The sequence below is a fragment of the Ranitomeya imitator genome, chromosome 6, assembly GCF_032444005.1.
Source record: "Ranitomeya imitator isolate aRanImi1 chromosome 6, aRanImi1.pri, whole genome shotgun sequence".
NCBI lineage: Eukaryota > Metazoa > Chordata > Amphibia > Anura > Dendrobatidae > Ranitomeya > Ranitomeya imitator.
Genome location: NC_091287.1, coordinates 39,722,553 through 39,746,183, shown reverse-complemented (window position 1 = coordinate 39,746,183; position 23,631 = coordinate 39,722,553). Strand labels below are relative to the sequence as shown.

The following is a 23,631-nucleotide window of genomic DNA, read 5'->3' as shown; positions in this document are numbered from 1 at the left end:
TTTTGCTGAAATGCATTAAATATTTATTTGGAAATTAAAAACGAAAATAAAACTTAATAAAAATTGTTGTTTTTAAGAACGACATATAAAGATTCAGCATCGTCATAACCTGACAAAAGATGCAATACTTTATGGTCACATCCTCATTTTTAAAATGAATAGAAAACTAGTGTGTGTTTGCCCATTTCATGTGAAAAGAAAGCGGCAACATAAAGCACCTCATGTGATACGCAACAAAATAAAAACACTAATGCCGCAGAATTGACCTTTTGTTAATTTAAAGCTACTGAAACACAAGTAACAGTCGCATTGACCTCCGTTCTGTTAGGGTCTCTCTTTTTTGGGTGGACACAACAAGACTAGGCTTGCGTCTCCTAAACAGATGAGGGCGATTCCAATTGCTCCTATAGAATGAACGGCTTTACCCGAGTCCCATTTTTTAGATTTTTTTTAGGATGGGGGGGGGGGGATTAAGAAGGAAACCCTGGCACAGCGCTCGGAAGAGAGGACTGTAAAATGCTGAATTAGGCTAAAGCTAGGATCACATGGCAAATTTTTGGTGCCATTTTTATTCAGCAGCAAGTGATTGTACGTTTTCCTTTAGATTTTACTTTTCCCCTTTAGATCCATACCTGGCTACATATAGGATTCCAGCATTAAAGGGGGTTGTACACTTTTAGAAAATGTATCAGGTCCGGGGGGGGGGGGGGGGGGGGATCTGGGGTGAAGCCCTGTTTAACTGCATCCAGAAACAGGGATTTCCCCTTTAGATTAATTGCACAGTCATCATTGGTGCATATATTAGAAGGCACTGATTTTTTCTACCTGGTGAGAACACATTAAAGTTTGACCAGTCCCTTTGGTATATCCCATGCGCCTACTCTCGACATAAGCCACGCATTTGACCAAACAGCGCAATGGTAGGAGATACGGCGGAGATAAATGCTGGGTCTATGGGGGCAACATGACCGGTTCTCATGGGGATTTCCTGTCCAATGAGACACAAGTGTCCGATTAAAGCTTTACCACTATGAAGAATGCGATAACGTATTTTGCCACATTGATTTGGCAAAAATTAGTTTAAAAAAAGTTTAAGTTAGTTTATTATTATAGATTAACGATGGTAAGTATGTGTTCTGATTCGTCAGCCCTAATTTTTCCAACTTATTAGAAGACCGTAGTGTAAAATGGGAGCTGGCCGTCTACTCATGTTATTTCCTCAAGCCGGTCTCCTTCATGTATTCATTATGACAAAAAAAAAAAAAAAGGGGGATTTGCTTAGTGACGGAAATGAGCAGTACATTTCATGAGCCCCCTCATGTACTTTACAGGTAACTTTTGGAGAGTTGGCCAATATCTCAAGACGTTCCAAAAGTAATCCGACCCCCTCACTTGTGCATCGGGTATCAAGCTAAGCCCGAGACGTCATACTTGATATCTGCCAACAGACGTGCGAGAGGGGCAAGTATCACGCACCGTGGATGTGCGAAAGGGGCAAGTATCCTGTACCGGTTCCATCTGATGACTTGGACAGATGTGCAGCACCCTCCAATATTGTCCGCGAGCTGCAGAAAGCGTGGACGTGAAGCCACCGACCCTGCTCACCTCCAGAAGTCAGAGGGTCGGATTACCCTACAGCAGAACATTTGGAAAAAACAAGAAAGTTGGAAATCAAGGCAAAAATCAAGCAGTTTCCTTAATTTCTATTCGGAAACTTTTAATGCAAAGGTCACATCTGATGGCTAACAAAAAAGAAAAAAAAAAAAGTATCTGGAGAGTTGTAATTAGTGTATGATTCATCCCTGTATTTAAGAAGGTCGCTATACAAATGAGGTATCGATTGGTACTTGACCAACTGGCTCGGATTTGCCAGCAATCTAGTGACAGCTTGACCAAGTAGGACACGTTCAGTATTCGGTCAGTATTTCACATCAGTATTTGTAGCCAAAACCAGGAGTGGGTGATAAATACAGAAGCGGTGATGGGTTTCTATTATACTTTTCCCCTGATTGGAAGTCAAAACCAGGAGAGGAACAAATACGGATGTAAAATATTGACCAAATACGGAGAGTGTGAACGTGGCCTCAGTTCTTTCAAAAGGAAAAATGAGTAGAAAAAGCCTCGTTCCCGTCCCCCCCAAACTGTAGGTTTGCCCCCCGTTCACGTATTCCCGATACTGCCGACCTTAATCCACAGTGTGTGAGGCACCAGGCGTTACTGCGGGCGAGACGAGAGGGTCAGATTATCCAAAAATTAAGCAGGACACATGTAAAATCGTAAATGCATAAGGGAGAAAGAAGAAGTACATGTAACACCTGCTTCCCCAAATTCTAAAACGGCGCAGCACCTAAATAAGTTGGGTCAGTAAGTCTTTAGAGGAGGACCTGGTTTCTACATACAGCCCTCAATATTGACCTTTTTATTCTGCAACCTAATGTTATATTTCACCTGTGTCCTTATCTTCGTCATATATATTTACAAGCAGAAAAGAAAAACACTTAAAAATAATCCCGTGAATGACAATATCATTACAACCACGGAGAACGTTGCGTCTTATTTCCGTACCACGGTTGGAGCGCGGCAGACGTAATATCCTGGATCTAGTCTGACCTGACCCATTATACCTCGTCCTCTCCTTCAAAGAGAACAAAGATACAATGGTGTCAAACCAAGCGCTAAATGCCTCTTTATTCCCAATAAAAGATGCCGACGAGTACGCAGCAGGCCAGCCCTGATATTACCTGACCTCTCCTCCCATCATGAAACACAACATCACCTGTATTAAAGGGGTATTCCCATCTGCAAGATCCTATCCCAAATTGATAGTAGGTGTAATAATATTAAGAAATAACTCCAATTAGAAATGTAGTATAGTTCTTCTGATTAGCCATGTCTCTTTTCCAATGTGCAGTAGTTTAGGTATCCATGATTACGACCACTCATAGTGACAGTTAGTTGTTAGTGGTCGTAACCATGGATACCTAAGCTACTGCAATACCCTGCACATGAGGCAAGTGACGTCGCGAATTGGAAGAACTATGCTACATTTCTAATTGGAGGTAATTGCTAATAATATTATGACTACATCTACTACATATCGGGATATGATCTTGGAGATATAAAATATCAAAAAATGTATACAGTAATAAAAAAAAAGTCATAATATCCACAGTAAACAAAGGGGTTGATCCTCTCAAATATAATTCGTCCCTCACTGTATTTTGTGTTAAAAAAAAAACAAAAAACTGTGCTGTACTCACCTTCCCTGGGTCCAGTGGAGAGTCACGGTGTCTGGCATTGGCTGCCGATGACATGTCGCAACGGCAGAAACTCGCCGGTAGACCCAGGGAAGGACAGATTATTTTTAAAACAAAATGCAAAGAGGGACGGATTATTTTTTGAAAGGGAACAAACCCTTGAAGGGATTTTACTTGCAGTAAATGAAGACGTCGGCAGTGAAATTCATCTGAAATACAAAAATTAAAAAAAAAAGTTCCAGTAATTACATGTTTTAGGATAGGGCTCTAATGAGGAATTCCATTACTATAACTTGAATATCTGCAATAAAAAACATCGTCCCGCTCTGAACACATCACCACCACTGAATAGAGGGATCCTCTGGTCACAAGACTGCAGCCAGGAGCTGAATGGAGCGACTGGTTGCCATTGCGCCTTTGTAGTCCCTTTAAATGGATGCATTTGCGTCTGCTAATCCAGATCACTAAATGACTGCCGATTAGATACAAGAACAACACGTCGCACAGAACGATCATTTATACGATCTGTGCTTGTAGGACGTGAGATCGACAGCACGCAGATGATGTGCTGTCGAGAATGAGGATTTAAAGCCTGTGTGGCTCGATTGCTGGCCTTTTACACGGGCAGATAGAGTGTTCGTACGACAGCTCATTCCCAGATTACCGACCAATCTAAAGAGGTATTAAGTTTATGGCACTGACGATACAAAGGGGCTCAAGAGCAGCGCTCAGTGATCTTGGTCAGAGCGACATTGCGCATGCGCAACTAGCCAAGAGTATTCAACTTCCTGGCAATTGCTTGCGATCTCGGCACTGATCCTTTGTAAAAGTGTCAAGCAAAAACTCAAAAAAGTTAGAAGCAGGTTTACAAGTTATAGATAAACCTCATACGGCCCTTGATTTTGTGCAAGTATTTTCTGGCTACGAAAAAAAAACAGGTAGTAACATTTGTGCTGTAACAGATATACAATTATTGACCCTTCGAAGTCCTGAATTCTCCAACGGTGACAAACGTCTGAGGAACGTCGCCTTTCAGGACGCCAACTCCACAGCTGTAGAAGTAGTAGCAGAGCTGCCGATCACAATGATGTAAGAGAAGTATTAAAAACAAAAACCGCTATACTCCGCTCTCCATTTCATACAAAGAAATAAAAAAAAAAAAAAGCAGCAGCTTTGTGCATTAATGCTCCGGATGTACAATGATCGTTTGGAAAATAGGTTGTCGGAGATTGTGTGTAGTGCGGTTGTCAGACCGTCCCTGACGCAGCGTGACTTGATTCAAGTGAGGCTCAGAGATAGATCCGATCCGCTTATAAAATGATGGAGATGTCATAGTGTAAAAACGTACAGAAAACCGTCCGAACAGCAACCGGCGTCTCAGGGCGAGAACAAGTTATCTCACTCCGGTTCGGCAAGTCATCCATTCAAGACCTTGACACAACCTGCACAGAAAGAAAAAAAAAAAGAGAGGGGGAAAAATAGTTAGGAAAGAAAATAAAATGTATATTGCGGAATATAAGACAAGTGAGGCAGCATGTGTCCGCCGCTGACCATCATGTCAGCCAGGTATGCTTTACGGTACGGTCACACATTGCTTTTTTTTTTTTCCGCTGCATATTGGTTGCGTACAATGAAGTGTTTCCAGTACTGGCGTAATCAATGAGATTTCTGAGATCACGCACACGCCGCTGTACGTCCCTGCTGCGTGTATTCGGAGCTCTGCCAAGGTGCAGCAGGTTCATTGTTTCAACGTTTTTCACCCAAAGGAACGGGTGAAACGCTAGTAAAAAAAAAAAAACACAGAGTGCGCACATTATGACGTATGTATTTTATGCAGCATTTTTCATGGTTTGTAAATATGGAATATGTGAACATATACTTATTTTCAGAAATTCTGTTCAATTTTAGAGAAGAGAAAAAAAAAAAAAAAAACACACTGGAAAGCCAGACAGGAAACAGGCCACTCAGGTGTCTAATCCAAAATAGACTTCTCCCTGCCCCACTCCCCTTGAATGACAGATTCTACGCTATACGCACATGTATGGAGAGGCCTGTCATCAAGTGTCGGGGCGCGGGGTAGACGGCCGGGGAGCGGGGGTAGACGGCCGGGGCGCGGGGGTAGACGGCCGGGGCGCGGGGGTAGACGGCCGGGCAACCACTTGTACTAGTCACTATTTCTGCTTGGCCTCTGGACGGCTTTTAAAAATGAATGATTTTCTCTGAAACCTTGCAGCAATTCCACGTAAAAAAAAAAATAAAAAACCCCCAAAATACCTGGATGAAATTATACAGCCAGAGCCTGGTGCATGCTCCCATGGTTCGGGCAGCATGATAGATTTTGACACAAATCCCCCCAAAAAAGCATGACATATGAATGAAAAATTAAAAAAAAAAAAAAAAAAAATGGAACACGAATGAAATTAGTCTGATCTTTCTAGATGAAACACTGAGGATTTTCCACATGTTTGTTTCAAATGGTCTTTACTGTATATACTCGGCCATTAAACGCAGAGTCATCTCATTATTAGCAGACTGGAGGCCTAGATAGAGGCTAGATAAGGCTCTGGATGTGTTCCAGTCACTTGCTGGTCTCTCTGGCAAGAGACAAATACAAGACATTTATCTACAGAAACCATTCATTTCAGCTGCCAGAAAGCGCACACACTTTGCAGCATGGTCCATGTAGACAATTGGAATATGCAATATGGCAGCCCGGGAAGGTTTATTTTCAGCTAGTTGGGGGCGACCGATGAATGCACCATACGTACCCCTCTCCCGAGAGCGCACAGCAGGACTGGATGTGCCACGGATGATCCTTAATAGAGCTAAGGGTGAGGTATTTGGAGATGTCGGCCGCAGTCATGCATCCTTTCATATCCTGCTTGTTTGCGAAGATAAGAACTGCCGCCTTCCGTAAATCCTAAAAGCAAACATACACCATCGATATATATTTACCAAGCAGCCACGCACATTTTCCACAAGTAGCAAATATAAAAATATATAGACATGGGAAACGTTTAGGGCGACTTTCTTTGTCCTGGCTTCTCAGCCCGGGACTCGGATTTCTTCCCCTGCCAGCCTCCGGGGGATTAGGTCATGATATTCCGCGGTGTAACGTTTCCTGCAGTAATCACACAATTCATCGAGCTCTGGGGTAAGTGACGTAATCTGGCGCTGGACCACGAGAGTCGGGATCATATTGCTGCTATAATAACCTCTACGAAGCCTTTACAATGGCTGAAAGGACAGATCATGGGACGGCTCAAGGCCATGCTGGAGGAGAGTCACAGAGTCTGTGGCTTCTATGAAACAAAAGAGTCAGATTATTTTTTTTTTCTGCGAAATATCAGCGCTACTCTTGTCCTTGTGCTGCGCCGGCAACATCAAGAGACTAAACTGCAAAACCAGGAGACACGGCCCATGCCCAGGTGCGGAGCCATTTCTGGGGAAAAAGCGCACCCTCTTCCTAAACCCACAAGGTATTTTTTTCCTGCAATTTTACAAATATTACAGAGGAACCAATATGTCCGTTCATTGGACCAGAAAAGTCTGACGAAGATTCTTTCGTGGGAATGCAACAAAACCTGCGTGTGATTACATGACGATTTTGGTGCAGATTTGCTGCGGGGGCTTTTACTAAGGGGGTAATCCACAGTGAAACTCAACATGGCAAGTCAATTTCCACAGCGAAGTTTAACCGGTCATCAGATGAGATTCTGGGTTAATCGGTCACATTGCTGCTATTCTCACCCTACAAATGCAAACATGAGCACAAAAATATCCGCACCAAGGTTACGCTGTATTTGCGAAAAATGCCTCAAGCCCCCAACACTCCGACATTACACAACAAACCCAACAACATTGGAGTTACTGACACTTTTCTGGTGTCAAAGTTGCAAATTTTGAAAAAAAAAAAAAAAGAAATTTTTGCACGAAAAAGTTAGTGACGGATTTTCTGCTGTCTTGAATCGTGGGGGTAGTAAAGGGTGAGCACTGTTCCCTAGGCCAACATATATTCATTATAAGACTCCGGCCTCACAGGCACAAATAAACTACAACTTTTCCAAAACTATGACAGATAATGGGGCTGAAGTCAGCGCAGACGTCACTACTTTGCTGCCATGTTTGCACCCATAGATTCATCTGTCATGCTCGGACAATGCACGTGGGTTAGGGTAAGCTCCCACATTAAGGTTCTGCTGCGGTTATGACGCTGCACAGTGTCTGCACCATTCACGCACCTATTACGCAAACTAACGGACACGCATTTATGTTTTTTTTACATATGCGGATTTTCCTCATTATTGCATATCTAAAAGGAAGATTCACATCCGCAAGAGAAGTTGACACGCTGCGGATCTGAAAGATGCGACGCATGTCAGTGTCCGCAGATTTCTAGAAATCCCATCCACTATGCTGGAACATCTGACCGCTGCAGTTTTGATGCAGCGCAAGTAAAAAGCAAGTCAAAACCGCAGCAAATCCTGAAAGTGGGAACATTCCCATAAAGCATTTCCTTCTGTACAGTAGAACTACCGATGGAGTCATTTTGACTCCTTGTGGTTTTTATTTCTCTTCTGTGACTACATTTTTCCGAATTCCAGCTTGAGACTCGGTGACTTTTACTCAATTAGGATGCGAAAAAAGATTGTGACAATAAATAATTTTGGAGAAAAAAAAAAGTACGGTACCTTTTTAAAAAAAAATTTACCTTTACTTACCAAAAGGAGTCATTTTGACTCCCTACTATATTATGCAAATCTTTGTCTCTGAAAGCTATTGTTTTAGTTTTCATTTACTTGTTAAGAATAAATGTTGGCTTTGCAAAAATACTTATTCTAAGTCAAACATGCTTGACATATACAGGACATCCGTCAGTGAACGCTCAAGTTGGCTATATAATTACTGTAGAATACGGCCTGCAGTTTTTCTAATTGCTCATATGGCTAGAAGAACTGTGCTAAAGCCTGACGATATTCTTGCTATTTTGCATTCTATACATTAAAGTTACAGGAATACCAGGAGTAAGAAACTCTAAAAATAAACAAAAACGAGCCAGGAGTCAAAATTACTCCATTCGGTAGTTCGGGGATGGGGGGGGGGGGGGTGACAAGTCCGGTAGTACTAGTGTTAAAGTCTGGCATTTGTAATGAGTAGAGAATGAAAGATTTTGGATCTGGGCTTGCACTCTAACAGCCAGTAACTCTTTTGGCAATGATCCGATACTGCCGGACGTCTGACCGGACAAAATAGCTGAAAAAGATACAGATTGCGAGCGGCTGCCTGCATACTCTGACCGATATTCGGCTGTCAATCAGACACTGCGCCGGCTGCTGGAGGAGAAATCATGGTCACCAGATGAGGAGCCGCTTCAGCTAGAACATGCAGAAGTGAAGTACTAGAGCTGTAAACCCGACATTGCAGGATGTGCGTCTGACCCACCTCGTGAGCGAGCATTCGGTACAGTTCCTCCTTTGTGATGGAAAGTCGCTCTCGGTCCGTGCTGTCGACAACCAGGATAATGAACTAAGGAGAAACAAGAAGATGAGTTTCTAGATCAATAACTGTCTCTAGAGAAGAGGATCTGACCGCTCCCCGACACGTGTAAACGCCAATGATGTAGCATCGTTACACTTCATTGTGCCGTCCAATATTGGTCCTCCTGGAAGTTTATGAATAAATTGACAAACTGCAGTAAAACGTACCCTGGTCAACGGGCGCACAACCTGCACAGTCCGTGAATCACATGTGTCCTGATGGTTCGCGGGGAAAGTGCACAGCTGGGGAGTGCTGGCCCCTTTATTTCCCTGATCAGGGGGCGACCACGGTCTCAATAGATGTAGGCCGATTGTCCTCACCTATCAGACATGGATGGCTTCACTATCTACATGCCGGTGACGCTGCCCGCACCCGCCATCGTCAGCATCTAGCATAAGGAATGGTGAGCGCCAACCGAGAGCTGGTAATGCAAGTTTTTGCTAAAAGAGCAGCGAGTGGAGGCCATGTTCCCTGAAGTTCTGATCTCTCTCTAGAAAGTGACCTTTGAGGGTCGGACGGCTTTAATCCCCGTTGATCGCCAGTTTTAGCTACTTTCCTAAATCCAGACATGGCGGCGTAGGGCAGCTCTGCCGCATCCACAGGTCAGCTCAAGTCGGATGGAGGAGCATTCGAGCTGCGGCCTTGAAAGGCAAAATTCTGGAACCTATAGGAAACCACCCACATTTTTAATTATTTTTTTTATCAAGCTTAATTTAAACTGCATAGCGATGACATTATTTATTTAACTCACTTATCTAGCGCCATTAATTCCGCAGCGCTTTACAGATATTATCATCACTGTCCCCATTGGGGCTTACAATCTAGAGTCCCTATCAGGCTTTAGAATGTGGGAGGAAACCAGAGAACCCGGAGGAAACCCCTGGAACACGGGAAGAACATACAGACTCCTTGCAGCTGTTGACCTTGGTGGGATTTCTACCCAGGACTCCAGTGCTGCAAAGCCACAGTGCTAACCACTGAGCCACCATACAGTGCTAACCACTGAGCCACCATATAGTGCTAACCACTGAGCCACCATACAGTGCTAACCACTGAGCCACCATACAGTGCTAACCACTGAGCCACCATACAGTGCTAACCACTGAGCCACCATACAGTGCTAACCACTGAGCCACCATACAGTGCTAACCACTGAGCCACCATACAGTGCTAACCACTGAGCCACCATACAGTGCTAACCACTGAGCCACCATACAGTGCTAACCACTGAGCCACCATACAGTGCTAACCACTGAGCCACCATACAGTGCTAACCACTGAGCCACCATACAGTGCTAACCACTGAGCCACCATACAGTGCTAACCACTGAGCCACCATATAGTGCTAACCACTGAGCCACCATACAGTGCTAACCACTGAGCCACCATGCATTGACATTAGTTGTGCTGCTCAGAGGCTAAACAATTGTAGAAGCAACACAAAAGGCGACACTCATCCAGTGTGCACACAATGCGCCTCTATTCATAGACTCTAGATCACGGAGGTGCAGCACTTTCCCCCCGCGCTGTCACATCAATCAGCTGATGGGCCTCCAGGAGGATTAGCCGGAAAACGCGTGAACGCAATCACCCATGACACCCATGAGAAGGTTTACAGGTCAGATGTCGGAAACTTCGGAAAACTCGTGGAAAAGATTTCTGACAGCGCAAAAGTAATGAGAGAACAAACTGATATTCCTGCAACCCGACATCTATTGGGTCCCATTGATGCGGATAATCAAATATTCCGGATTATTGGACTAAACGAGGAGGAGACCCACTTGTCAAAGAGTCCAATATCCATTAAATAACCCCATCCTGCTGCAGCTACTCATTTCTTAAGATTTGTATGTTTCCTCTGCTCCTTCCAAAAGTCAAAACTTTTGTATTTCCGTCAATGTTTTTTTTTTTTGTGGGTCAAGTCGCAGTTTTGAATGACATTAATAATTTCCTGATAATATTAATGAAAAAAAAGTACATCTAGAATGGACTAGACTAGAAGGGACTTAAACCTGCGATTATTTGATCACTTTTACTATAAATGACAATGCTTAAAAATAAACCATCACAATCCTGAAAACTGGGCCACGATGGGAGCGCTCCCTGTACTCCCTTACCAAACTGATGGGGTTAAAGTCAGCATTATGTAATGTTTATGGGGGGGTCTCTCCCTACACAAAGAACGCTGAAGCAGAGAAAAAAAAATAAAATAAAGTAAAAATGGGCCACTTTAAGTTCATAAATCCCAAAATCTGGTATCCCAGCAAAAAAACCAAAAAGTTTATAGATGCAAATGAAACATGCACGCGTCTAATGGGCGCACAGATGCTGGCGACATGGGCTCTGTGGACTCGTTGGAGGTTTATGTTCGGGAATACTCCAAAGGTGTACAAAAATGCTCTGTACATGGACAATCTCTCTTGCGACTCCACCAGACCTGGTCACCAAGATTTCCTAGATTCCTGAATAGCAATTTTCTCTAGTTGTGCGATTATACAATTGCCATTCAGGAGTCAAAGCTGCAGACGATGTCAGTAATAACCCAACTTCTCTTGACCGGGTGACTGAACGGCAGCCTTTATTTTGTTGCGAGTGTGCTCTCAGTACATCCCGTGAGAACATTTTTTGGGCACCTACACTTGCCCTTTGTGCTCTTCCTGTAAACGGAGACTCTCCTAAGTGGGTGTAAACACAAACTAAAGTCATGAAAAAGCTAAGAGGACAAAGCCGGACAGGAACGTGTGGCCGTCGGTTACCTCGGTGTTGGAATAGTAGGTGTTCCACGATGAGCGCAGCGATTCCTGACCTCCGATGTCCCACATCAAAAAGTGGGTATTCTTGACCACGATCTCCTCCACGTTGCTTCCGATGGTCGGGGACGTATGAACCACTTCATTCATTAAACTGAAAAAAAGAAGTGAAAGCTAAAGATGCCTTCATTCTACAGATTCTACCCTTAGTAGGCCAAGTTCTGGCCGACCACGGGTTTTATGGCCTGCACCAAAAGTATCACATGGATTCACGCTGTTGTTCATTTGGAACAGTTGACTAGACAGCAAACCGGGTGGTGTGGCCATAATGATAAAATGCATGCGAATATCAGCTGTGTGAATGAGGCCATAGAGCAGTGTTCCCCAACTCCAGTCCTCAAGAGCCACCAACAGGTCGTGTTTTTAGGATTTCCTTAATATGGCCCAGGTGATGGAATTGTTGCCTGTCTAGATTATGGAGTTCTCACCTGGGCATTGCTAAGGAAATTCTGAAAACATGACCCGTTGGTGGCTCTTGAGGACCGAACTTGGGGAACACTGCCATAGAGTGATGAAGTAAGAGGGAATCCCGGCTCGGCTTACTTCGGCCTAAGGGGCGAGGGGACTCGTTGACGTCCTCTACTGATACCTGCTGGGTCATGTGCGAGATCGGCAGGGATCGTACACCTGTCCTATTCTAATGACCTCAGTGGGTATCAGTGGATGTGTCACCGGTCCGGCTCGCTCCCCAAAACCCAATCTTCGCTGTAATGGGGAGACCACTTTAAGACTGGAATTATACAAACATTTTTTTATGCAATTCCAGCTTTTTTTATTATTTTATTAAACCAGGAACTGGAACAATTTATTCTAATGTTTATTTTCTTATTGCTCCTATAGATTTTTTTTAATTCTATTTTCTGTGCATTATTTTGGGAGCGTGAAGCATCTTTCAAGTTAACTGCATTCATGTATTTGCAGCCAATATGGACCACAAGATATTAGTGTCTGGAGATGAATCATAGCTTCTATGGGGGGTGTGGTGGGCTTGTTCTGCAGAGAGGGGGAGAGGTGAGCTGTGTGCACCATATGTGAATAGTGGATCCCAAATTATCGATTATTGTAATCCTTTCTGTGAGGAGACTGCTGAGAACTGTGCTGAACCGGGACCACATAAGGCGAGACATTTCTAGGTTCCCCTTGGTTTTAGGAGTGTGGGGGGGAAACTGGAGAAACCAAACTGCTGGGTTATTCGCTTCCTACAAAATATATCCCAGTGTGTCAAGGTTAGGAAGATTAAATTGTGAGCCCCATGGGGCGAGGGCGGCAGATTCATACGGTGGGTACTGCTGTCAGTCTGGCAGCTTTGTGGAACAGGGGGCTGCAAGAAACAAAATCATCTTCGCTAATAGGCAAATTCTTACGGGACGCTCCGGCGTTTTCATAGAAAACATTCCTTATAGATCCGGCTCTTCATATGTATTACATAATAACACGGGCGTGCACAGTCAGCGGTCACTATGTAGCGTCTAAGGACTAATACTTACAACTGATAGAGAATAGTGGTTTTTCCAGCATTATCGAGTCCCACAATGATCACTTTGTGTTCTGCAATGAGAACATTTAACAGGTTAGGAGGGAGGATATACAAAAAAAAAAAAAATGCGTACAAGTAACTTGATCCCTTACACGGAGTCGTGATATTACCGACAAGGGATACACAGCGCATCATTGTTAAAAAGACGACGTTATCAAATTCACCCTTAAGATCCAGGACTACATACAAAATTCTGCACCGACAACTGTGCATTAACAGGTCACTATAACCAAACGAAAAAAAGCCGCGACAAAAAATTCCAAACATATTTAGAGTAATCAAAAGATAATTTATTAGATAGCCAGGTACAAACGGAGAACAGGAGGGGGTTACACTCAGAGGACATTATATGGATTATCAAGAAAGGCTAAACAGGTCATATCCAACGCTACAACATGTGATCACAGACATTGCACATCTCCCATAAAGCCTAATGAGTCAACATCTGACTCCCAGAATAGTATTGCACAGAGATCAATTGGTATGATTATCTGTAGTCGGTCAGGAGTGAGTCCACGAGCATCCTCTCCGACGCACGTTTCGGCATAAATAGCCTTTCTCAAGGCGAAACGGTCACTGACAATTGTAAAAAAAATAAAAATAAAACGTCATCACCTACCAAAAAGATAAGTGACAACTTGCCAATTATTCCTCTTCCAATTTGTACCTTTAAGGTACAAATGATTAAATTATCAATATCACTGTGCCCACCATGAATCAGGAAATTAGTGGCCTTTTGCATATCACTTCCTATTAACAGTCACCGCTACACTGCTCGGCGCCACAGTCACCGCTACACTGCTCGGCGCCACAGTCACGCTACACTGCTCGGCGCCACAGTCACCGCTACACTGCTCGGCGCCACAGTCACCGCTACACTGCTCGGCGACACAGTCACGCTACACTGCTCGGCGACACAGTCACCGCTACACTGCTCGGCGACACAGTCACCGCTACACTGCTCGGCGACACAGTCACCGCTACACTGCTCGGCGACACAGTCACCGCTACACTGCTCGGCGACACAGTCACCGCTACACTGCTCGGCGACAGAGCCACCGCTACACTGCTCGGCGACACAACCACCGCTACACTGCTCGGCGACACAGCCACCGCTACACTGCTCGGCGCCACAATCACCGCTACACTGCTCGGCGCCGATAAACATTTCCCTCTACAGTGCTGCTGATTCTGAACATGTACTACGTAGAGAGGGGAGAGCAAGAATCCCTCATTTCTGTGAGTACTAGTATCCACCCAATAGCTCAGAGACAACTGAAAATTAAGAGTTTGCAGAGAATACAAGTGTTGGGAAATGAATACAAGTCATGTAATGGTCCAAAATACTGTTATTCCTTATACACAGGCCACAGAGGACAGCTTATTCTGAAAAGTCACCCGAGACTAAAAAATCTCAACATTAAAAAAACAAAAAAGTACCAAGAGCCTTCTCCATTAGGTTTATGGACACTTTATTTTGTGCACTGTCTAATATATAATTGCCTAGAATACTACTTCCTGCAATTTGTGCCAACTTCCGTGGCTTTGTCCGGAGCTAATGTCCGGAGCCAATGTCCGGAGCTAATGTCCGGAGCTAATGTCCGGAGCTAATGTCCGGAGCTAAGTGACGTCAACAGTGTCCAGTGTCTGATTGGTCGCTCGCAGCAGGCGGCAACCAATCAGAAACGTGCCGTACTGTGACACACTCCGCCCGCCATTTTGGTGTGATTTTTGAATTTTTACCTCACAGCAAGTTTCTACTGCGTGGAGGCGGGCCCAGTGACGTTGCTCTTCAAGCTCCTGCCGAATTTCGTCAAAAAAATGATAATACCATTTACCAAAACTATATATATTTAGTTGTGAAGTGGTTCAGTGACATTTTCACACCAATTTTGAACTTTTGTTTGGTGTTTTCTCCATATACTGCCTATTATTTTTGTTCTTTCTTACTATTATTTATTAATTGTATTATTCTTACATTTGAATAAATAAAGTATATATGGATTCTAGACTCCCGATTCTTTAGAATCGGGCTGCCATCTAGTTAAATATATATTTACTGCTGACTGGAAACCATCAACAAGCAGGAAACAAAAAAACAAAAAAAAAGAAAGAAGACCTATCTTGCAATTTCTGAGCCCGCAATTTGCTACAAGTAGTTATTACAGGTAAATGGTCACTTATAGGATATGGATACAATATTTTCATCTTCATTGTGAAGACGGAGTTGGAGTCAGTACAGTTGCTCACCGATGTCTACATGGGGACACTGACGGTTCATTGATTTTATTAGGATCTGCTGACAAATTTCCGCGCACAGAGAACCTGATCACAAAGGGGGCTGTGGAGACTAATGATCCTTTTAATAATGAAATACGAGTCGAACAGCAGACGACTGACTGATGGCGCTGCTGAATCACTGGGCACCGCTGCTGCAGAAGGGGCGATACCATCTGTCCTTGGGCTCCAGTCTCTCACCATCGGAAAGGCTGCGTCTACCATGAGCCGCCACATCACAGGTGCGGAGGATCTGGCCTCGCCCGTGTAAACAGCTCGAGGGATGAGACTCACCGACGTCTATGCGGAGGAGAAAACAGGATTTTTGGTTGCTTACCGTAAAATCTGTTTCTCGGAGCCTTCATTGGGGGACACAGGAACCATGGGTGTATGCTGCTGCCACTAGGAGGCTGACACTATGCAAATAAAAAAGTTAGCTCCTCCTCTGCAGTGTACACCTCACCGACAGGAAGTAGGATCTTCAGTTAGTGAGAAAGCAGTAGGAGAAGCAACGTGTAAAAGAGAAGGATAATATAATAATAATAAACTTTATATAGCGCCAACAAAATCCATGGCGCTTCACAGATTAACAGCTTCAAACACTCAGAGTGTTCAAAGAACTCAAACGTAGACAGTAAACAGAGCTGTTCAACTTGGGAGGGTGCTGTGTCCCCCAATGAAGGCTCCGAGAAACAGATTTTACGGTAAGCAACCAAAAATCCTGTTTTCTCTATCGCCTTTCATTGGGGGACACAGGAACCATGGGACGTCCCAAAGCAGTCCCTGGGGTGGGAAAAAACAGACTTCCATCAGGCCAGAGGACTCACCACTGCCGCCTGCAGGATCCTTCTGCCCAGGCTGAAGTCCGCCGTAGTTCGGCGAAACGTGTGGATGGAAGACCAGGTTGCCGCTTTGCGAAAGCCCTGTGACGTACCGCACTGGAAGCGCCGACTGCCCGGGTAGAGTGAGCCTTCATCTCAGGAGTGGGCCCCCTGTGCTTGACCCGGTAAGCTTCCAAAATTGCCATTCTGATCGAGCGAGCAATCGTCGCCTTGGAAGCCGGCAGGCCTCTACGCACGCCATCAGGGATGGCGAAAAGAGAATCCATCTTTCGGAAAGCGGCCGTGCTAGCCAGGGAGATCCTCACTGCCCTGACGAGGTCCAGCCTGTTCAACGATCGCTCCAGAGGATGAGTCGGAGCTGGACAAAAGGAAGGTAGAACGAAGTCCTCGTTGAGGTGGAAAGATGAAAACCACCTCGAGAAAGGAAGGAAGGCGGAGGCCTGGGACCACCTTATCCTGGTGGAAAAAAAAATCAAGAAAGGAGGACGGCAGGAAATGGCCGTCAACTCAAAAACGCGGCGGATCGAAGAGATGGACCTGAGAAAAACCACCTTCCGAGATAGAACTGACAGGGAAAACTCCCTGAGAGGCTCAAAGGGGAGAACCCCTAAGAACAACCAACACAACCTTTAAATCCCATGAATACACAGAGGCCCTGAACGGAGGGACAGCGTGGACTACTCCTTGAAGGAAAGTCTTAACCTGTGGCTGAGGAGATAAGTCTTCTTAAAAGGGAAGAAGAGCGCAGGAACCTGGCCCTTTTGAGAACTGAGAGCGAAGCCCGAATCCAGTCCTGCCTGAAGGAAAACCAAATGGAAGGCAGGGAAAAGGGACATAGGTGAAAAGCAGTTGGACTCGCATCAGCAAAGTAAGCCTTCCAGGTACAATAGTAGATCCTGGAAGAAGACGAAGGCTTCCTAGCCTGGATTATAGTGTGACTCATCCGGGCCGAAAGGCCGTACACTCACAGTGGAGTCCACATCCACGCCATTAAACTGAGCGACCGATAATTCGGGTGGCAGATCGGACCCTGAGACAGCAGATCGGGGTCCGTTTGGAAGGCACCAGGGGTGTCCGCGAGAAGATAGACTATGTCTGCAAACCAAGACCTCCAGGGTCAATCCGGGACGATCAGAATGACCGGCACCCATCCCGCCTTGATCTTTTTCGACAGTTTGGAAAGCAAGGGAAGGGGTGGGAACCGATAGGGGAGCAGGAACTGCGACCAAGGAATGGCCAAAATGTCAACACCACTGTGAGAGGATCACGGGACCCTGGGCCGACCCGAGGGACCTCCTGTTCAATCGGGACGCCATGAGGTCCACCTCTGGAGTCCCCCATCGAAGAGCAATCTGACGGGAAACCTCCTGAAGTACCATTCCCCTGCCGCGAGGCCCTCGAAGCTGAGGAAGTCGGCGGCCTAAATGTCCACGCCGGGGACATGCACTGCGGAGCTCACCAGGACCGTTGCCTCTGTCCAAAGGAGGATCCTGGAATCTCGGCCAAGGCCAGAGAACGCCGAGTACACCCCTAGTGGTAGACGTATGCCACTGCTGTGTCATTGTCTGTCTGGGTTCGAATTGGCAGGCTGCTGAGAATCCTTACCCAGTGAAGGCAAGACGGAAAGATGATCCGGAACTCGAGAACATTGATCGGCAAAGAGGACTCCTGCGCCGACCAACAACCCTGAAAGAACAGGAGACAAAGCCCCGCGCCTCCGCCGAGCGGGCTGGCGCCCGTCGTCACCACCTGCCAGGGAACTGGAAGGAAGGATATGCTGAGAAGGATCTACTCTGGGATAAGAGAAGTGACCTCGGCCACCAGTCGAGGAACCATTTGACCCGGGAGAAAACCGGATCGGACGATGCAGGGAGAAGACAGACCTGTCCCCTGATAGAATAGCCTGCTGAAGAAGTCTTGAATGAAACGGGCGAAGGGAAAATTGCTTCCGATGTTGCAACCAACCTCCTTAGGGCCTTTAAGGCCCATCGGAAAGGAGGGGAGCCGAGAACCCTGGAGCAAGTGAACTTCCTGACAAAGGAGGGATATCTTGTCTTCGGGAAGGAAGACTCTGGTCCGACAAGTGTCGAAGAACATGCCCGGAGATACGAGGCGCTGAACAAGACGGAACTTCTTCCTGTTGATGAGCCACCCGCAACAGTTAGAATGTCGGGAAAGATGGATAGACTTTCGGGTGCCTGAAACCGAAATTCCTGAGCCTCCATGGAAGCGATTACTGAACGAGGGGATATCGTCCTGAAGTGTCTCCGACGAAACTTCTTGTTCAGCAAATTGAGATCCGGACTGGGACGACCCTTGTCGTTCTCTGTCAGTACAAAAGGATTCGAAGAGAAGCCTGTGAACCGTTCCTGTTCTGGGACGGGAACGATTACTCCGGATTTAAGGAGGGAAACAATGGCAGTAAAGAAAACCCGGGACTAGAGCGGGGTCTCTCGTAGGTTGGGATTTGAAGAAAACGATCCCAGGACCGTGAAAAGAAGATTTTGTGTCTAGAGGGAACAGGTGCCCTGGCCCATGCGACCTCTGCTGAGGAGACCCAGACGTCCCTGAGGAACAGGAGACGGTTGCCCAGTCTGAGAAACGGGCTGGGGTCTAGTCGTGGGTCATGCCTAGGTGGAACTTCCAGTCCTGGACCTGGAGAATCCACCTTAGGAGTAGCGGGCACGCCAGGGAAGAGTGAGCCGAAGAAAACCTTCTTCTCTTAACATGCCTGTGGCCTCTGCAGTTGCGAAGAAGAATCTGATGCCGCAAACTACGAGAAAGGTCGAAAAGACCAAAGTAGCCACCTAAGGGGAAGTAGGTGAGGTCTGGAGAAGGGGACTGGTGCCCCCAGTGGCGTCCTTAATAATTTGGTCCAGCTTGGAACCGAAAGGACGTGAACCTTGAAAAGGCAGGCTAGTGAGGGACTTCTTCGATGACTCTTGAGTCAAGCAGTGCGACAGCTGGCAACGACATTACTGGGCGCCCGTGCGGCAGAAGACGCGACGTCCCGGGAACAAATTATTCCCCGGCATGAGTAATCTGGGTGGCAAGTTCTGCCAGCCGGCCTGACGGAGCTCCAGCTTGAATGCCCCAACGGAGTTGTTTAGCCCCTCAGATACAGACTTCGAAACCCATGAGGAAGCCAAAGCCGGGCATTGGGATGATGCGGCAGTTTCGAAGGCCGACTTCACGAAGGATTCCATGATCCTATCGATGGAATCTTTCAGAGCCGCCCACCGGACAGCGTAAGGACTGTGTTGGCGGCAAGTCTAGCGGCCGACGGATCCACAGGGGGAGAGGTAGTTCTCTAACGCCTCTCATTCCGGTTGGCAATGAGATCCGGAGGAAAGAGATATGAGCGTCTTGCTTGTCTCTTTGAGAACGTCTGGTCGAATTCGCTCTCTCTGGCCAGAAGCTCCTCAAATTCAGGATGAGGAGCAAATACCTTGGGAGGTAGTTTAGACCGTCTAAACGAAACCGCCTGATCTGCGGGTTTCGTAGAGGAATCTTCGATGCCACAGGTCTGATTGGTCGCTCCAATGAGGCTTTGAACCATATCCCTCATGTTAGCGATTTGGTTCGAATCCGGCCCCAAATTATCCTCCGAAGGCGCATCAGAGAAGCCTCGCCTGACTCAGCGGATGAGGATCGGGAGGACGCCGACCGCAGAGGAGGACCGAGTGGCGAGATGGAGCGAGAAGAGGACTCAGACCGGCGTTCCTGTCTGGACCTTTTGCAGCTAGCCTTGGAAGGCTTGGACGGAGCTTCCTGCGACCCGGTGGCTACTGCGGGGGTCTGCAGGGGTAACCGATCCAGCACGGAAACCAGGGTTTGAGACACCCCTGTTAAATTGGCCACCGATTGAGACAGAGAGGAGGCCCAGCCTGGGATGGGTATCACTCTGGGGCGGATCGGCTGGGATCGGCAAAGCCGCCGCGCTGAATAGAAATGAACGGCCGCATACAGCGGCCGGAGCAGGGAAGCCATAGAGGGCCGAAGTGATGTGGCGGCTGGGAAGCCGCCGCGCTGAAAAGAACGGCCGCATACAGCGGCCAGAGCGATGCGACGGCTGGCAAAGCCACCACGCAGAAAAGAAATGAACGGCCGCAAACAGCGGCCGGAGCAGGGGAGCCACTGAGGGCCGAAGCCACCGCGCTGAAGCTGGGGCTGGGAAGCCTGCAGGACCCGAGGTGGAAATGTCCCCCCCCTGAGCAAGGCCACGCAGATAGCGTGCCTGGACAAGAAGCGGCGCGGTGGTCCGTAAAGGCAGCCGCGTCGGAACAGGGAGGCAGCATCCACGGAAGTGGCGCGGCTGAAAAGAGATGCGATTCGCATCAGAAAACCCCCCTAAATAGGATTTTTTTTTTTTTCTTCTCTGGGATCCAGGGAAGCCACAGGGTGGGGCGGGAAAATACTCACCTAAAGATCCCCCGCCGGTACTAACCTGGAAGGAATGAGACGTCCACGGAGCTGATGGACGTCCTCGTCTCCTCTGACCGACAGGCTCTGGTGGGCGAGTGGGTGGGGGACGGAGCCAGGACCGGACTTCTGAGCACGCTTGTGTGCTAGGATCTTGGTCCTGGAGAGGAATCTATGAGGATACGGGGTGGCAGTACACGCCGTACTCATAGTCCGCATAGTGGGACTACAGGTGTGACTGTTCACCCTGTATCCCTCCGGAAAAACCTGAAGGGAAACGACGCACATTGAGGTAGATAAGGGTCTAATGAAAGACCCGTGTCCACCTCCTACTGACACTAAGCTAAACTGAACATCCTACTTCCTGTCGGTGGGGTGTACACTGCAGAGGAGGAGCTAACTTTTTATTTGCATAGTGTCAGCCTCCTAGTGGCAGCAGCATACACCCATGGTTCCTGTGTCCCCCAATGAAAGGCGATAGAGAAATATTAACCGCCCATCTCTACGCTGCAGTATACAGACAGAAGGTGAAGAAAGAGCAGCACTTAAAAGACCACACACACCTTTGACATGGGGAAAAAAAGAAAGCCTTTACATATGTTGCCATTAAGTAAATGTAACCATTAACTTTCAGTCTGCAATCATTTGTTTTCACACCCCAGATATGAAAGTTACCGCCTTATCCAAGGTTTAGATGTTCCCTTGTGGGAGTGTCTCTACCAGTAATACAGGCTGGAGTGAGGTCTGTGTGTAACCAGGGTGCTGCCATCTTCACTTGCTTTTATGTAGCAGCACAGATTCTATCCTGCAATCACTTTGCATGTGCTCATTCCTTTTCTACAGTCCATTTTCTCTGCCCTCTCAGATTGTAGATACTTTCTCACTCCATTTTCAGAAGATATGCTATTGAAAAGGAGGTAGTCTGGTAGCAAGAAGTTGCCAGCTATGATGATATCCCCGGCAGGGAGGGAGGGATGATATTCCCGGCAGGGAGGGAGGGATCATGCACGGGGACGCCGGCGGGGAGGGAGGGATCATGCACGGGGACGCCGGCGGGGAGGGAGGGATGATATCCCGGGGAGGGAGGGATGATATCCCCGGCAGGGAGGGATGATATCCCCGGCAGGGAGGGATGATATCCCCGGCAGGGAGGGATGATATCCCCGGCAGGGAGGGATGATATCCCCGGCAGGGAGGGATGATATCCCCGGCAGGGAGGGAGGGATCATGCACGGGGACGCCGGCGGGGAGGGAGGGAGGATACACGGGGACGCCGGAGGGGAGGGATGATGCACGGGGACGCCGGCAGGGAGGGAGGGATCATGCACGGGGACGCCGGCAGGGAGGGATGATGCACGGGGACGCCGGCAGGGAGGGAGGGATGATGCACGGGGACGCCGGCAGGGAGGGATGATATCCCCGGCAGGGAGGGATGATGCACGGGGACGCCGGCAGGGAGGGAGGGATCATGCACGGGGACGCCGGCAGGGAGGGATCATGCACGGGGACGCCGGCAGGGAGGGAGGGATGATATCCCCGGCAGGGAGGGAGGGATGATATCCCCGGCAGGGAGGGAGGGATGATATCCCCGGCAGGGAGGGAGGGATGATATCCCCGGCAGGGAGGGAGGGATGATATCCCCGGCAGGGAGGGAGGGATGATATCCCCGGCAGGGAGGGAGGGATGATATCCCCGGCAGGGAGGGAGGGATCATGCACGGGGACGCCGGCGGGGAGGGAGGGATGATATCCCCGGCAGGGAGGGATGATATCCCCGGCAGGGAGGGATGATATCCCCGGCAGGGAGGGATGATATCCCCGGCAGGGAGGGATGATATCCCCGGCAGGGAGGGATGATATCCCCGGCAGGGAGGGATGATATCCCCGGCAGGGAGGGATGATATCCCCGGCAGGGAGGGAGGGATGATGCACGGGGACGCCGGCAGGGAGGGATGATATCCCCGGCAGGGAGGGATGATGCACGGGGACGCCGGCAGGGAGGGATGATGCACGGGGACGCCGGCAGGGAGGGATGATATCCCCGGCAGGGAGGGATGATGCACGGGGACGCCGGCAGGGAGGGATGATGCACGGGGACGCCGGCAGGGAGGGATGATGCACGGGGACGCCGGCAGGGAGGGATGATGCACGGGGACGCCGGCGGGGAGGGAGGGATGATGCACGGGGACGCCGGCAGGGAGGGATGATATCCCCGGCAGGGAGGGATGATGCACGGGGACGCCGGCAGGGAGGGATGATATCCCCGGCAGGGAGGGATGATGCACGGGGACGCCGGCAGGGAGGGATGATGCACGGGGACGCCGGCAGGGAGGGATGATGCACGGGGACGCCGGCAGGGAGGGATGATGCACGGGGACGCCGGCGGGGAGGGAGGGATGATGCACGGGGACGCCGGCAGGGAGGGATGATGCACGGGGACGGCTCTTTGTGTGCAGCTGGCAGGCACTTGCCTTGGTTGCAGAAGAAGTTCCACAGCTTCGCGAAGATGAGGCCCATGATGACAGAGGCCACAGCCCGGCCGCACCAGTCACATAGGAGGCGCGTGTTGTCCGGTACGAGCAGTGCCCGTGTGTCAGGCCGCAGACTCCATCCGCCCTCACCCGAGGGAACAACTAAACCCTCTCCCACAGGCACCGCTCAACAGCTGGCTGTACACTGCAGCTGCGCGCGCGGCTCACGTCACCAGACGCCTGACGTTCCAAGGCCTTTCTGGCAGTAAGCCACGCCTTCGGCATCACACCACATTGGATAAATCTAACACGCCCATGAATATTTTCATCCAATCCTACATTGGCAAAATAGGAACGTGCTGATTCAAGCTGATCGATGATTGGTTGTTCTAAATTGTAGTTCACGAACCATAACTATAGCCTACTAAAACTACATCTCCCAACATGCCTCGCTGCAGAAGCTTGTATATAATGTTTA

The 23,631-nt window shown here is 48.1% G+C and overlaps 1 protein-coding gene across 1 annotated transcript; it reads right to left on the bottom strand.

The window, feature by feature from the left end:
* Window positions 1-23,395, bottom strand: ARL5B (ARF like GTPase 5B). The gene is made up of 6 exons (XM_069729528.1): window positions 23,154-23,395; window positions 13,093-13,153; window positions 11,552-11,699; window positions 8,700-8,783; window positions 6,026-6,177; window positions 1-4,699 (listed from the first exon to the last, which is right to left on the bottom strand). Exons 1-6 carry the CDS (start codon window positions 23,197-23,199, stop codon window positions 4,651-4,653), a joined length of 540 nt encoding a protein of 179 aa, XP_069585629.1. The 5' UTR covers window positions 23,200-23,395; the 3' UTR covers window positions 1-4,650.
* Between the last annotated feature and the right edge of the window lie 236 nt (window positions 23,396-23,631).

What these genes read in the sequence shown, in the direction of transcription:
- ARL5B (XM_069729528.1), bottom strand. Translation starts at nt 23,199, where the DNA reads ATGGGCCTCATCTTCGCGAAGCTGTGGAACTTCTTCTGCAACCAAG. An exon ending in CCTACTATTCCAACACCGAG is followed by an intron (nt 8,784 to 11,551) that starts GTAACCGACGGC and finishes GTTTCTCCTTAG; the next exon opens with TTCATTATCCTGGTTGTCGA. An exon ending in ACCGAATGCTCGCTCACGAG is followed by an intron (nt 6,178 to 8,699) that starts GTGGGTCAGACG and finishes GTTTGCTTTTAG; the next exon opens with GATTTACGGAAGGCGGCAGT.